The 13,147-nt window shown below is 50.8% G+C and overlaps 6 protein-coding genes across 6 annotated transcripts; 3 read left to right on the top strand and 3 right to left on the bottom strand.

Annotated features, from left to right (window-relative positions):
* Window positions 1-68: 68 nt before the first annotated feature.
* J4E82_000424 (uncharacterized protein) lies at window positions 69-3,666 on the top strand (the record flags this gene model as incomplete). Its single annotated transcript, XM_051726745.1, has 5 exons — window positions 69-300; window positions 356-756; window positions 803-1,580; window positions 1,640-2,970; window positions 3,022-3,666. The coding sequence occupies 5 exons, from the start codon at window positions 69-71 to the stop codon at window positions 3,664-3,666; spliced, it is 3,387 nt and encodes a 1,128-aa protein (XP_051593170.1).
* A 1,907-nt stretch (window positions 3,667-5,573) lies between these two features.
* J4E82_000425 (uncharacterized protein) lies at window positions 5,574-5,987 on the top strand (the record flags this gene model as incomplete). The annotated part of the gene is made up of 1 exon (XM_051726746.1): window positions 5,574-5,987. The coding sequence occupies one exon, from the start codon at window positions 5,574-5,576 to the stop codon at window positions 5,985-5,987; it is 414 nt and encodes a 137-aa protein (XP_051593171.1).
* A 119-nt stretch (window positions 5,988-6,106) lies between these two features.
* J4E82_000426 (uncharacterized protein) lies at window positions 6,107-7,186 on the bottom strand (the record flags this gene model as incomplete). The annotated part of the gene is made up of 2 exons (XM_051726747.1): window positions 6,107-7,058; window positions 7,122-7,186. The coding sequence occupies 2 exons, from the start codon at window positions 7,184-7,186 to the stop codon at window positions 6,107-6,109; spliced, it is 1,017 nt and encodes a 338-aa protein (XP_051593172.1).
* A 392-nt stretch (window positions 7,187-7,578) lies between these two features.
* On the bottom strand, window positions 7,579-8,733 carry J4E82_000427 (uncharacterized protein; the record flags this gene model as incomplete). Its single annotated transcript, XM_051726748.1, has 3 exons — window positions 7,579-8,023; window positions 8,081-8,380; window positions 8,495-8,733. 3 exons carry the CDS (start codon window positions 8,731-8,733, stop codon window positions 7,579-7,581), a joined length of 984 nt encoding a protein of 327 aa, XP_051593173.1.
* Window positions 8,734-9,601: 868 nt separating this feature from the next.
* J4E82_000428 (uncharacterized protein) lies at window positions 9,602-10,667 on the bottom strand (the record flags this gene model as incomplete). Its single annotated transcript, XM_051726749.1, has 3 exons — window positions 9,602-10,079; window positions 10,137-10,441; window positions 10,491-10,667. The coding sequence occupies 3 exons, from the start codon at window positions 10,665-10,667 to the stop codon at window positions 9,602-9,604; spliced, it is 960 nt and encodes a 319-aa protein (XP_051593174.1).
* A 572-nt stretch (window positions 10,668-11,239) lies between these two features.
* Window positions 11,240-12,367, top strand: J4E82_000429 (uncharacterized protein; the record flags this gene model as incomplete). The annotated part of the gene is made up of 5 exons (XM_051726750.1): window positions 11,240-11,271; window positions 11,319-11,369; window positions 11,421-11,543; window positions 11,590-12,209; window positions 12,255-12,367. The coding sequence occupies 5 exons, from the start codon at window positions 11,240-11,242 to the stop codon at window positions 12,365-12,367; spliced, it is 939 nt and encodes a 312-aa protein (XP_051593175.1).
* Window positions 12,368-13,147: the final 780 nt, after the last annotated feature.

Below are 13,147 nucleotides of genomic sequence, written 5' to 3' on the forward strand. Positions count from 1 at the left end.
GCGTTTGTGTGCTAGAACTTGGAAAAGAAACCTGGCCCGGAGAGTATCCCCATACGTTCAAAGACGCCATGCGAGAATATAGCTTAAGTGGCAAGATACTCGGTAAAATGATTAGTATCGGTAAAGCAGCAGGGTTGTACCATACTGTCAAAGGGGAAGGGCAGGACGTATTTCTAGGCTGTGGTCTGGGGGGAACGAGCTTGATCAATGCTGGTGTTTTCCTCAAACCAAACGAAAGATTACTGGAAGCAGCAGAGTGGCCGGATGAAATTAGAGAGAATCCTGCAGACCTCGAGCAATGTGAGTACTGAAAGGTCATGGAAGGAAGAGTGCTGATGCTGACACTTCGATGTAGTCTACGTGAGAGCTGAGCGCATGCTCCAACCAACAGCATTTCCAACAAGATACCCAAAACCACGCAAACTAGACGTCTTTGAACGGCAAGCCGATAGTCTTGGCTTGCATGAAAACTTTTACCGTCCTCCGTTGACGACAACCTTCTGCTCCAGCACCAACCAAGCTGGAATACACATGAGCGAAAGTACGGGTTCTGGCAACGAGTGCACAGGTGTCAACGATGGTTCAAAGAACTCAGTACTTGTAACATACCTGTATGATGCTTGGACAAGAGGCGCCGAACTCTTCTGTGGAATTGATGTCAGACATGTGAAAAAGGAGGGTCGAGGCAAAGGGTACTTAGTATTCTATGAGGTGTCCAATGGGAGAGGAGGAAAGACAAAGAAGTGGGTCAGAGCTGTAAGTGTGAGGTTCTTCGAGTATAGCTCACACTAACGCGACACAGCGGGAGGTTGTCTTCCTTGGGGCCGGTGCACTCGGGACGACGGAGGTACTGCTGCGATCGCAACGCTATGGCCTCCATACATCACCTTTGTTGGGTCAAAGGTTGACAGGCAACGGTGACATGTTGGCTTTCGCATATAATTGCAAGCACGACATCAGTAGCATTGGTCGTGAAGCCCTGGGTAAAATGAGTTCCAAATCATGCGGCCCAACGATTACTGCATGCATCGACATGAGAGGCTCCACACACGCCAAAAACGTACGGGACAGGTACATTATCCAAGACGGTGCGATCCCTGAAGCTCTAGCGCCAGTCATTCAGAGTTTGCTCGAAACCCAAACCACCGCTGTGCCGTCTGAATCATCCAGCACTATAGGTAATTTGCTGGCCAGGTTGAAGAATTGGATCCTTGGACCATATGCTAGAGGTGGCAGCGTGGACCGGACGCTAGTGTATCTCACCATGTCCCACGACGAAAACGAAGGACAGATGGTACTCGAAGATGATGCAGTGGTTCTGCGATGGTTGGGCATAGGGAGCCAGAAGCGAAGTGCACATCTTGACAGCGTTCTTCTTGAGATGACTGAGAACCTTGGCGGCAAACTCGTCAAGGCTCCATGTATCACTGTTCACCCGCTCGGAGGTGCGGTTATGAGTAATGACGGAACTGGACTTGGAGGCGTGGTCAATCATCGCGGCCAGCTTCTTGTTGGAAAAGGACATGAAGTATACGAGGGGATTGTCTGCGTAGACGGTTCAATCATCCCAACATCACTCGGTAAGTCGCTCCGTTGAAGCATGCAAACTGATTCGATGACAGCTGATGGTAGTTTCAAGGTGTGAATCCATGCGCTACAATCACTGCACTGGCTGAGCGAAGCTGTGACCTGATCGCCCAAGAACGTGGTTGGAAAACCGACGATAGTTCAAATGGTAGACTAAGTACCTCGAAACATCCGCTCGTACCTGTACTACCAGAATCCACAAAGACTATTAGACTCAATACCATCGAGGATTCGATCGAAGGCGTCCGATTTGAGGAAGTCATGCGAGGTCATATTCACTTTGGCAACAACGTCCCAGATTTTAGTATTGCGGAAAAGGTTGCTAGGGAGGCTTCAAGCTCAGCTCAGCTCGCACTCACGGTGGACGCACGCCGCAACCGAAATGGCTCATATCAGGGTGTGCCATTTGGCACATTTGCTTGCGGCGCATTGTCGCAAGAACCGTTCATGGTTACTGGTGGCACAGTCGAGTTCTTTACAATCGACGAGAAAGTCGCAGATGCAGTAAATCTCGTGTACAAGGTAGACCTCTTGAGTACAGATGGTGCGAGATACGGCTTTCACGGTTACAAAAGACTTAACTCGACTGCTGCATTCTCAGTCTCGAGAACTTGGGGCGCGACAACAACTTTATACACAACAATCACTGGTTACGATGGCGTTGTGGTCGGTCGAGGTATTTTACACTTGTCACTCCACGACTTCTTCTCGGAACTTCAGTCCCTACGATCTCGTACAACTATTGGTGGCATGAGCGATATGCAAGCGCAGGCCAGGTTTCTCAAGTTCTTCACGACTAACATCGCATCGTACGTGTTCAGTCCCTTTCGTCGACTCCAGTATCCAACACCGCCCACCGGGAAATCGGGCTACTATGAGAAGGCGATTCCTACTGTGACGATGCTTACAGCCGACGATGGGGTCAGGTTTCCCATCAAGTTGTGGCAGCCTCCATCCGGCACGCTGGAGAAGCATACGCCGATCGTATTCATCCCCGGTGCGTCTGTAGACGATCAAATGTTTTCCTTGCCAACTGTACCCACGAACGCCATTGATTACTTTACCTCACTTGGCTACCGGTGTTACATCCCCATCCTCCGTTTTGGGATTGGAGAAGAAGCTAGAAAGGGCGATACTGTATACGATGCTCGGTTGGACGTTCGAGCTGCCATGGAATACGTTCGAGAGAGGGAACAAGAGAGAAAGATCTACGCTGTTGTTCATTGCTTAGGAAGCATAGCAACAGGCATTGCTTTGCTCAAAGGCGACGTGGAAGCTTCTTGGTTGAAAGGAATGACATGTAGTCAAGTATTCACCAACCTACTTTTCAGCCCGGACAACGATTTCAAGGCGCGACATCCCATTCTCATAAAGGCATATGAAGTAAGTCCCGTCCTCTCCATCTACCAAATTTCTCTGCTTACAGCCGGGTAGACATTAGCAGGCTCCTGGTTCCCGTGCCACTCTTCTTCGTCCTCGCCATGGGTGCAGTTCCTGCTGGATCAAATACTACGTTTCTACCCCGTAGGCACTAGAAGCGAAATGTGCAACTCTGCGGTCTGTCACAGATGCGACGTTCCTTTTGGCCGCTGTTGGACGCACACCAACCTCAACCACGCCACACATGAGCATCTTGGTCATTGGTTCGATGGCATCCACACCAACTTCCTCTCGCACTTATCGAATATGGGTGCTATGCCACCTCACCACGTTCGCAGCAATAGGCCCGTGTTTGAGGATCTGCTTACCCAAACGAATCTAGAGAGGTTGAAGGGGTTGAGTATTTGCTTGCTGAGTGGGGCTGAGAATGCTGTTTGGAGCCAGCAAAGCACGAAAAGTAGCTATGATCTGTTAAGAGAATGTTTTCCGGAGGTAAAGTACGAAAGGGTTGTTGTGAATGGTTATGGGCATCTGGATTGTTGGATGGGAAAGCATGCGCACGTTGACATCTTCCCGAGGGTCGCGAGGCATCTGGCAGTCTGTGAGGAGGCAGAAGAGGGCTGCGAGACGACGGTGATCGTTAAGGGCTATGAGGAGGACGGATACGTGGATGTGGCGGCGGAGAACTACAACAGGTAGGTAAAGATTGGTGTGTTCCATGGAGGAAGTTTTGCAGTCACTCCTAACATAGCCGTATTTCAGACCTTTTATACGGAATGCGGATGGTAAACTACCTCGTAGCTCAGCAGCGACGGTGATTGGGCCTCGTCGTGCGATGCCATTGTATTTGGGTAGTTTCCGCGTTTGGTTGTATGTGTGAAGAACTGGCTATCATGTTGGGGATTAAGTCAATCAATTCGCTGTCTGAGTGACCAATTATGTACACGATTTACAGTAAGCAGCTAGACCAATTACTGCTAGAAGAGGGGCAAGCCACGCTGTGGACGCCTATCTGCCCCACTCTGTTTTACCATAACTAGATACGAGCAAAGTGGCGTTCTACTGACTTTCAAACATGGTCTGCGATTGTTCAACGACGAAAAGTACGAATGTCGTAGGGAGCTCACTACAAATTTCCGTCTTGCAAGAGCTTCCCAATCGCCCGTTCTTACACACAACGCCAGATTCATGGCAGATTAGCTGCAAGGCTGAATGTGACACGGCTGCACGATATGCATGAACACGGGTTGCCTTGCGAGGCGAAGGGGTAACAATATTTCAAGCCTATGAAGGCGTCTGATGCCCGCTCCTAGTCTACAGTTTAAAAGACGGCCCTTCTACCTACTGCGCCTAGACAGGCGATCTGGCTCAGCAATGCTACCCGTTTAATATACTTCGTCAGTATTGCACATATACATAAGCGCGTCCCCGCATCATGTAAGCTCACCCATCCACCACCATCGTGCTGTTACTTATATGCAATGGAGTTATCGGCTATCAGATTCTTGAGAATGGAAACATCCGCGGATGTTGCGACATGGCTTTCTTTCATGGTCACCGCCGTCGGACTGGGTGGGCTCTTATCACAGGCTAGCGCTATTAATGAGAAGCTCGATCCTTTCCATAGCCATCGCACCCCAGCATACCTAGGCTTCTGGTATGGCCATCAGGAAAAAGCGTCATGGTGGACCGTAAGGAAGCCGCCTTTATACGGTCCAGTTCTAGTTGCAGATCTGGAGACCGGTTTCTGTGGACGACAGATTATCCATCTAACGCGCTTGCCCCTGTTCACACCTCCCGGAAAGGCAGGATGGGCACTCATTTTGGCCATCTTTCATCCAGAGAAGCTGCTTTCGCTTAGGTCAACAAGTCTGCAGATAGACGAAGCAGAGAAGGCCGCGGGGGCCATTCACGAAAAGAGTGTCATCACAACGGAAGATAATACACACGGAACTCGAGACAGGCGCACACAATGGAAATCTTTGGAGAGGATGCCACTCTCTCGCTACCAAGCACACGCTTGTGTATCCATCTCGCGAACGACACTCATAACGATGTTGGTGCTAACGAACGCAAGAGCTGCCTTCTCGTACAGCGATGCCTCTGGTTTCCGAGCCGGGTACGCTTCGTACAATGGGCAGTGGTACATTACTTGGCCGATCGGTCAAGATGCAGTCGTGCAATTTTCACCTCATGATTCGCACAAGAAATCTACCGATGTATATCCTCCCAGTTTCACGCAACGTACAAACCGTTGCACACAAATGGTAGCCGGGGTCATCGCGGCCCCTTCTGGTGTACAATTCGCGTTTTGCGGCCGCAAGCCGCCTGGCGTTTACGTCTTGGAATATGCAGTAAAGGGATTTCCTGGTGCGCACGGGTCTCGGCATTTGTATAATATGCTGGGAGGAAAAGTATACGAAGTTGACTATATCTTCGCTCGAGAGTCGAATCAAGTATCTGGAGATTGGCTGGAGCTCAAAGTTCCGAGCACAGATCCCTTGAAAGAGACGACTTTACTGGTTCCTGAAAGAGAGCAGGAGGCTATCGCACAAGCACTTGACTGTCTTCCTTGGAACCATCTTTCATGGAGTATACATCGCGGGATGCGTGATATCCTCCTAGCGTACTCGAAGCCCACTATGGACCGATTCAGATCTCAACTTGCCGATCTTCTTAAGCGGACTGTCTCCTCTTCGCCGCATCTTCTCGAACGCAAAGGATGGGAAGGTAATTTCGTCCGCAATAGCATGGGTGAAATGGCAGCATCCGCTGTTCTTCTCGGAAAGGGTAATTCAGGCGATCTTGTACGCGTTGTAACGGACATAACACTTGCCTTGGTTGATGGTTGGACCATGGATCAACTGGATGAAGTTCATTTCTGGCGTTTACCAGATGAGGAAAAGGAGCTCAATCTCGTAGGAGTCGTTGCACTCACCAAGATGTTTATCGTGGAGTGGAGCAACGAGTTCGATTACCAGATGTATCACGATCTGCCAGTCAACTTGAAGTTTGCATAGATGCGCTTGGGTATATTAGCTTGTGAAGAGTAGTAGAATTGGACGATTGATACATCAGTTTGTATTGTTCAGTACCTAGGACGGTAGTTGAAGAACGAGACCTGCTCATGATCATCCTGTTACCACATTTTCTTCCCTAGGCCACTAAATCCCTCCTGCAAAACCTTCCTTCCAGCCAGCTCATTCGCAAACTCAAGTTTCCGCTGCAACGACCACTCTCCATGCTCATTAATCGCAAATAACATACCAGCGATAAAAGTATCCCCAGCACCAATAGTGTCCACAACCTTTGCTTGCCCATCTCCTTCAGCCTGCCACGCCCTGACATCCGCCCAAACCTCATTATCCCCCTTCTGAACCGCAGCCGCGCCTCCAGATCCCCATGTACAACATAACATTGCACCATCTCTCGTCTCACTCCTCCTATCTTCAAGAAAACTCTTCGCATCTTTATACCCATTCTTCTCGGCCCAGAGTTTCGAATAAAACACCACATCCGCGTACTGCGCGACCTCAGCCATACTCGTGCGTTCTGGCTTCTCACACTCGACGCTGATCTTAAAGTGAGGGAACTTTTCGCGCAGGAAGCGGACGCACAAGTGTGTGATTTCTGGAACACGGCCTTCGAAATGGAACCACGCTTTCTTCCAACCTTGCTCTTTGCCATCACCACCACCACCTCCTCCTCCAGTAAAGCTACAGACCTGCTGCATAAACTCGCTGTCTTGCATTTCAGGTAGCTGATTGAGACTGACAATCGTGCGCGACCGGTTCTCCTCACTTTGGATAATATAGCTAGATGCCGCTTCCTTGTGCTGTTTGCGAAACAGACTCACATCGGATATCTTCACTTGGGGCAGTGATTCGCAGATGAATTTCGACGCAGCGCTATCTTCATTAGGAAGTACGGCGAGCAGATGCAAGTCTGTGGATCGAGGATTCCGCGCTGTCTCGGGACCATGTTGTTGTAGTTGCAATAACACTTCTAAGCTGTTTGCTGTGTTTCCGCCTCTTCTTCGTGTTATGGATTTGGCGCGTAGCTTTTCATCTTCTATGGGGAAATGGGGAACACTGGATGTTTGACGGTTAGTGGGCGCTTTGTTCTCGGCGAGGCCGCAATGAGCAAGTACGTACGTTAGGATGGTGTCGATGTAAACGGCACCGACACATACAATATGGTTTACGGCATGTCCAGACATTTTACTGCGTAAAATTATGACTGCAATTAGTTTGGAGACGGTGAAGGAAGATAATTAGTCGAAGATTAGAAGTTTGACATTGTGGAGCTCAAGTGCTAGAGGTTACGTCAAGTGTCGCGTGCCATTCCGACGCGATTGCGCGCCATCACATGTCTCACCTAACAAAATGTCAGTTCACACGCTCCAAAGGCATCCACACAGTCCACGATTTGCAAATACATATGAAAATTGTTAGATTCAGTCTTGAGATAAGGAGCGACCCCATTCTGCCTCTTCTCCTATCCAGTAATGAGCGAACATCCTAGCTCCCAGATTTGGTATCATTGAAAATCACACTCGCTCAAACGCCAATCCCAATCAAAAGACTACGAAACCATAGACAGTGCGTGCGCTTAGTACGCATTACCGCCCCAGCCCGGTGCTTTCCCCTTGCCTTCGTGCGAGGAGTAGTATTCGTCTTGCTCCATTACTGGACTGACCGTTATAGTCCCTTCGTGCGTCTGCGGTGGTCCGTACCACGCATTACCTCCTGTTGGCACGTTGCTGTAATAGCCTCCATGCCCAGCCTCCTCACCACCAAGATTGTTGAATGCTTGTGTCCGTGGCGTCATGGGTGACTTCATGCCACCAATAGTACCGGGTGTACGAGGTAGTTGTTGAAGTTCCCACATGTGCTGCCATTGTTCCTCGGCGGTCATCTCGTTGTCGTAAGGTGAGGAAGCCCACTTCTCCTTCTCCGCTTTCTTTTCCGCTTTCCTGGCCGCGTGTGCTTGTTTTTGGGCGGTGGTCGGGATAAGGGAATAGACTGAGAGGACGACGAAGACAGCGTAGATGGCACTATAGAGCATGATTAGCGCCTTTCATTTTGGTTGATGCAGGTGGCATGAGACTTACAGCATGATGATGCTGACGGCGAAACTGCTCTTTGCTTGCATGCAGTAACTCTTGATGTGCTTGTCGTCCACGATGTTACAGCTCTTGGTTATGTACCAGGGCGCTCCGTTGTTTGTGTGCTTGGGGTCGATTGTGTCGGGCGCGGTTTGGATGTGAATGCCGTAGGCCCATAGGGTCATGAGAGCGATGTGGAGGAGGAGCGATAGGATCGGGAAGAAGACCTTAAGGAGCCATAAGGTCACCTTGACAAGCCAGAAGAACATGCATACTACGCCGATTACGAGGTGGTATTGGGTGTTACTGCGATGGTCAGTCTACCGTTGGGTTTTGAGGTTTCGCAGAATGATAGCAAGGTCCATGGACTGTAGTTTTGGTTCTTGCGCATCCGTCATCGATCTTGAAGATGCTACTTACAAGCTACTCCATACTAAAGGTGTATCCACAGGTCGATAATTCGCAGCCGCATATAGGACTGTACTTGGTTTCGAGTTGAAGCCCAACTCGCCTCCTACTCTCCACAAGATTGTGCGGTATAGATTTGGCGATGCGATGCCGAAGAGCGCAAGGTTGGCCACGGTGAATGGCAGTTCAAACACCATGAGGAAGTAGATAATTTTCGGCAGGCGCCATGATCGTGATATAAAGAAGCCCATGATGAATGTCTGAGACCGTCACACTCAATGGTAGTGTCTGGTGGCTAGCGTTGCCGTATATGTGATGCTGCGCCTGGATGGGTCGCGATTGCGGAGATAAGGTTGAACTGCGCCGGGCGCTCTTGTTGCGCTATTGTCGGCAATCCGAAGTCGATAGCTGGAGATGCTACCGAGAGCCTCTCGTGGTCGTAAGCGGTCGTCGTTCGTGCTCGAGGTTCAGACGCACAAACGAAGCATCAACATCCAGCGTTCCGGGGCCTTCCACGCTCTTAACAGCCATGTAAGCCCCCATCTTAGCCGACGCCAGTGAGTGAACTGAGGGGCGAAAGAGGCATTGCAGGCGCTGAGTGGCACACGCATGCTGCGCGATCACACAGCTTGTAAAGTGTGATGGCGAATCAAACTCGCAGGAAGGCGCTGCATGCGGGAGCTAGACGGCTTGTTCCTTGCGCCATCCCTGCAGTTTGTACCGGAGAATGTGGGTTAATATCGACGAATCGGGTAATTCAATATAGAACTTCGAGGTAAGAGGCCGGATGAAATGGAGGGCCTTATCGCGGGGTCGCACAATATAAGCGATCGCTTGCTGTCTCGTAAAGTGCTTGCGGACGATAGATGGCTTGAGGCACAAAAAGCGATGGTGGCCATGGGTCCCGCACTGAGTTTTGGAAGGTGGAGCTAGTCTGGTGGAGCTCGCTACCACGAGCCGTCTCGAATTTACGGCCTTTGTGGGCGCGTAAATTCCAGTTAATGGTGTGAGCATCGTACATACAACAGCGCTTGCCGCAGCGACGGCACGGTTTTCGAGTGCAAAACTTAGTATTGATCGTCTTGGACTATCCAATGATAAATTACCTTAACCTTGCCATTACCACCACTTCTCGCACAGCACTCTCTCCGGTGCCACGTTATCCTGTTCCTTGATAAACTTCACCATGTCGTCGGTCATGTCTGGAGGCCCACACACATAGAAGACGGTAGATTGCGCTTCCTTTCTGTTGCCGACGGCGCTAGAAAGGGCAATGTCGTCAATGCGATGCGTCCAGGCACACACTGGCACTTCGGTAGCCGAGTCAATTTGCGGCAGCGTCAGAGACATGAGTGGATGTATCAAGTCACCATCATTTGTGCCCATTTCAGACCCGTCCCAAGTTCCTGTGAAGAAAAGCTCAAGGCGGTCTTTGGTCACCTTGAATCTGGGTATGCGGAAGAGGTCGAGCACATCTTGCAGGAAAAGGACTTCGCTGGGGTCGGTCTCCCGCGATGGGACTTTAGTAGAGTACAAGAAGCGTACTTCGAGGTTCGGGTAGTTCTGGTTTATGTAGGTCATCATTGACATCATAGGGCTGTGGGGGTGTTAGCGGTCGAGACATGCGAATCGGTGATGGCGTAGCTGGACGCACTTGATTCCGACACCTCCTGCGATGAAGATGGCGCGCTTGATCTTCTTCATATCCAGACAGGGAGGAGGCCAGATGAAGCTTCCACCCACACGCACAGTGACCTCCTTCCCCAGAATGTCGTCGACCGGCTGCCACAACCATGCTGCCGGCGGATTATCAGGGCTCTTCTGTACGGCTAGCTCAAAGTATGGTACGAAGTCGGGATCTGACCGCGGCAGGGCTTCTGAAGGCGACGAGGTAATGGTAAACCCGCCGGCCTTTTCTACATCAGGCACAAAGACATCGAGCCATTGGCCGGGGAGGAACTGACTTATCCATCAGCGCATGTCGCGAGCGAGATGGAGATCGTCATACGTTGAAGCCGTCCTTTTCCTTGATTTCGAATTTAAAGCGCTTGATCCGGTCGTTGACAGGCGTCACTTTGGCGAGGGTGGCAGTGTGCACGTCGTTCTCTCGTGGTTCCGTCGCGGTGCGCTCTTGATGGCTAAGGATCGCTTTTGCTGAGCGAGCCTGTGGCATGCTGCTCAGCATGCTTCTCTGGGAGGAGAGTCGTCTCGGAAAGGAGTGATGGGACAAAAGTCGACGGGCAAGAATGCTCATAGCAAGAAGAAAGTATCTTACCACGAGGAAAATGTAAGTGGGGACACCGGGTAGAGGGGTCCAATGCGTTATGCAGGATGATCCACTGGGCGGGAGCTTGGACGACAGCCGTTAAGGCTAGCTGACTTCACCCTCATCATGTCATCGGCGCCTTTTCGGGCCTCCAAATATAGCCAAGTTTTATTGACCATCGAGTCTCCGAGAATGGGCTGACGATAACCATGTCGCCAGCTGAGTTGTCGTGTCTGACATGTGCAAGTGGTGGGTGGCACCAACAAAGCTATGACGCGTGCGGGAGCCGCGGCTGTCATCGGAGAGCTGAACAACTTCAGGTGTCAACTACTCTTATTTCCTTCATCGCTTGATCTCAACCAGATCTGCATTACCAAGCGCACTAGGCCTCCAATAGCTCCAATCTCAACTCCAAGCATACTCCGTTTCTCCCCAATTTTCGCCTGATAGCGTCACCATGTCCGTTGAGGAAGGCACCCATACCTTGCCCGATGGCAAGCAGCTGTATACGAAAACATTCAGGGTATGGTGGAACCAGATCAATAAGATCGGCATTAACTCATTGAGTAGACGGACGGACCGGCAAAAGCCCGACTTGTATTCATCCATGGTTTCTCAGATGTATGGTTCTTGTAATTATAATATGGAATGCATCACTAACATTGTCTCTAGCACGGTAAGATTGCACTTACCACATGTGTATTCGGCCTCTAACATATATCAAGTCAACACCTACGGCGGCTTCTTTCCCCATCTGGCTTCTAGAGGCATTGAAGTTTACACGTTCGACCAGAGGTGCGTGCGTGTACTGTTTCCAATATTTGATACTGACGAGGCGCAGGGGATGGGGCCGCTCTGTAACGAAACCCGCCGAGCGAGGAGACACGGGCCCAACTAGTCAGGTCCTTGACGATATCACCTCCTTCATCAAGACATTGATTCCGAGCCCGGTACCGCTCTTCATGATGGGTCATTCTATGGGCGGCGGTGAGACCCTTTGCTACGCTGCACAAGGTCCAGAGGAAGTCCGCAAGCACATTCGCGGCTTTCTCCTGGAGTCACCGTTTGTCGACTTCGATCCCAAGTCCAAGCCCTCTCCCGTCACAGTCTTTTTTGGCAGAGTCGCTGGAAAGCTCATGGCGAAGCGTCAGCTGACCAACAAGCTGGATCCTAAACTTATCTCACGAGACCCGGCGGTTTGCAAGCAATTTGACGAGGATGAGCTCTGCCATGACACGGGCACGCTCGGGGGGCTTGCAGGACTGCTCGATCGAACCAATGCTTTGTCTAGCGGCAAGGTCGTGATACCTGACAATGCTGGAGAGGGTGGCGTGACGAGGATCTGGATCGCGCATGGAGAACAAGATGGCATCACCAGCTATCCTGCCTCTAAACGTCTGTTCAGTGCCCTGCAAGTCAAGGATAAGGAGTTCAAGTCGTACGCGGGATGCTACCATCGCTGTGAGTATTTGATCCAATCGAGTGTGTTCAAACTAACCTAGTCAGTACATGACGAGCCTAGTCCTGATAAAGACGCCTTCCGGGACGACGTTGTCAACTGGATACTTGCTCGCGCGACAGACCCTGCGGGCGAAGATAGTGCAAAGCCAAGGCTATAAATATTTGAAGAAGCTTTCTCAAACAGGCAACAAGCAAACTGGGCGACGTAACCACGATACGAATGGCCATGACGTTTCTTGGCTCTACTCGTATTGACACGCGCGTCCGCCCAAAGTATGAAACGCGGAGGATCTTCAGGTCCATTTCCCTGTGAAGATGACGACGCTTCGAGAAAAGCCACACAAGAGCAGTGACAAAATAGTAGTAGACGTCGAATTCAGACTTATTCATGATTTCAGCTGTGAAATTGAATTGTGACTTCGCACCACCATCGTCATCGTTGATAGCAGAAAACACAAACGCCTGCAAATCAACATAGTCTAGCGAATACAACTTTTCCAGTCTACCGTGTAGAATGTGGAGAGTGGTGATGTGAGCTGAAGCGAGGCGGGACGGATGTGGCGGTAGAGAGCTTGCCCCCACAATTGCCGTGTGTTGACGCAAAAGGCGCCATGATACGCCAGGAACGAGGGCCGATAGCAACCGCGGAAGAGGGTCAAAATTGTCAGTCTTGGAGAGGCTCGCAGCAAGTCGCATCTGGGATTCCCGCATAACTAAAAGGCGCAACCGCTGCCACCACGTCCCATGTTACTGCGCACCGCCTGCAGAAATGGAGATGGCATGCGTGTCCAGTTTAGCCAGCGTGGACGCGTCTTACCTTCACCCCGAACCCTGCAGGGTGCTCAATCCAACTACTACTCTACGCAACCTTCAGTGCGACCGCACGGCCTATCACGATACGCTTACAAGCCTCCCACTTGCCGGCCCAGATTGCGCGT

Source organism: Alternaria postmessia, assembly GCF_024291825.1.
Source record: "Alternaria postmessia strain BMP 2775 chromosome Unknown scaffold_2, whole genome shotgun sequence".
NCBI lineage: Eukaryota > Fungi > Ascomycota > Dothideomycetes > Pleosporales > Pleosporaceae > Alternaria > Alternaria postmessia.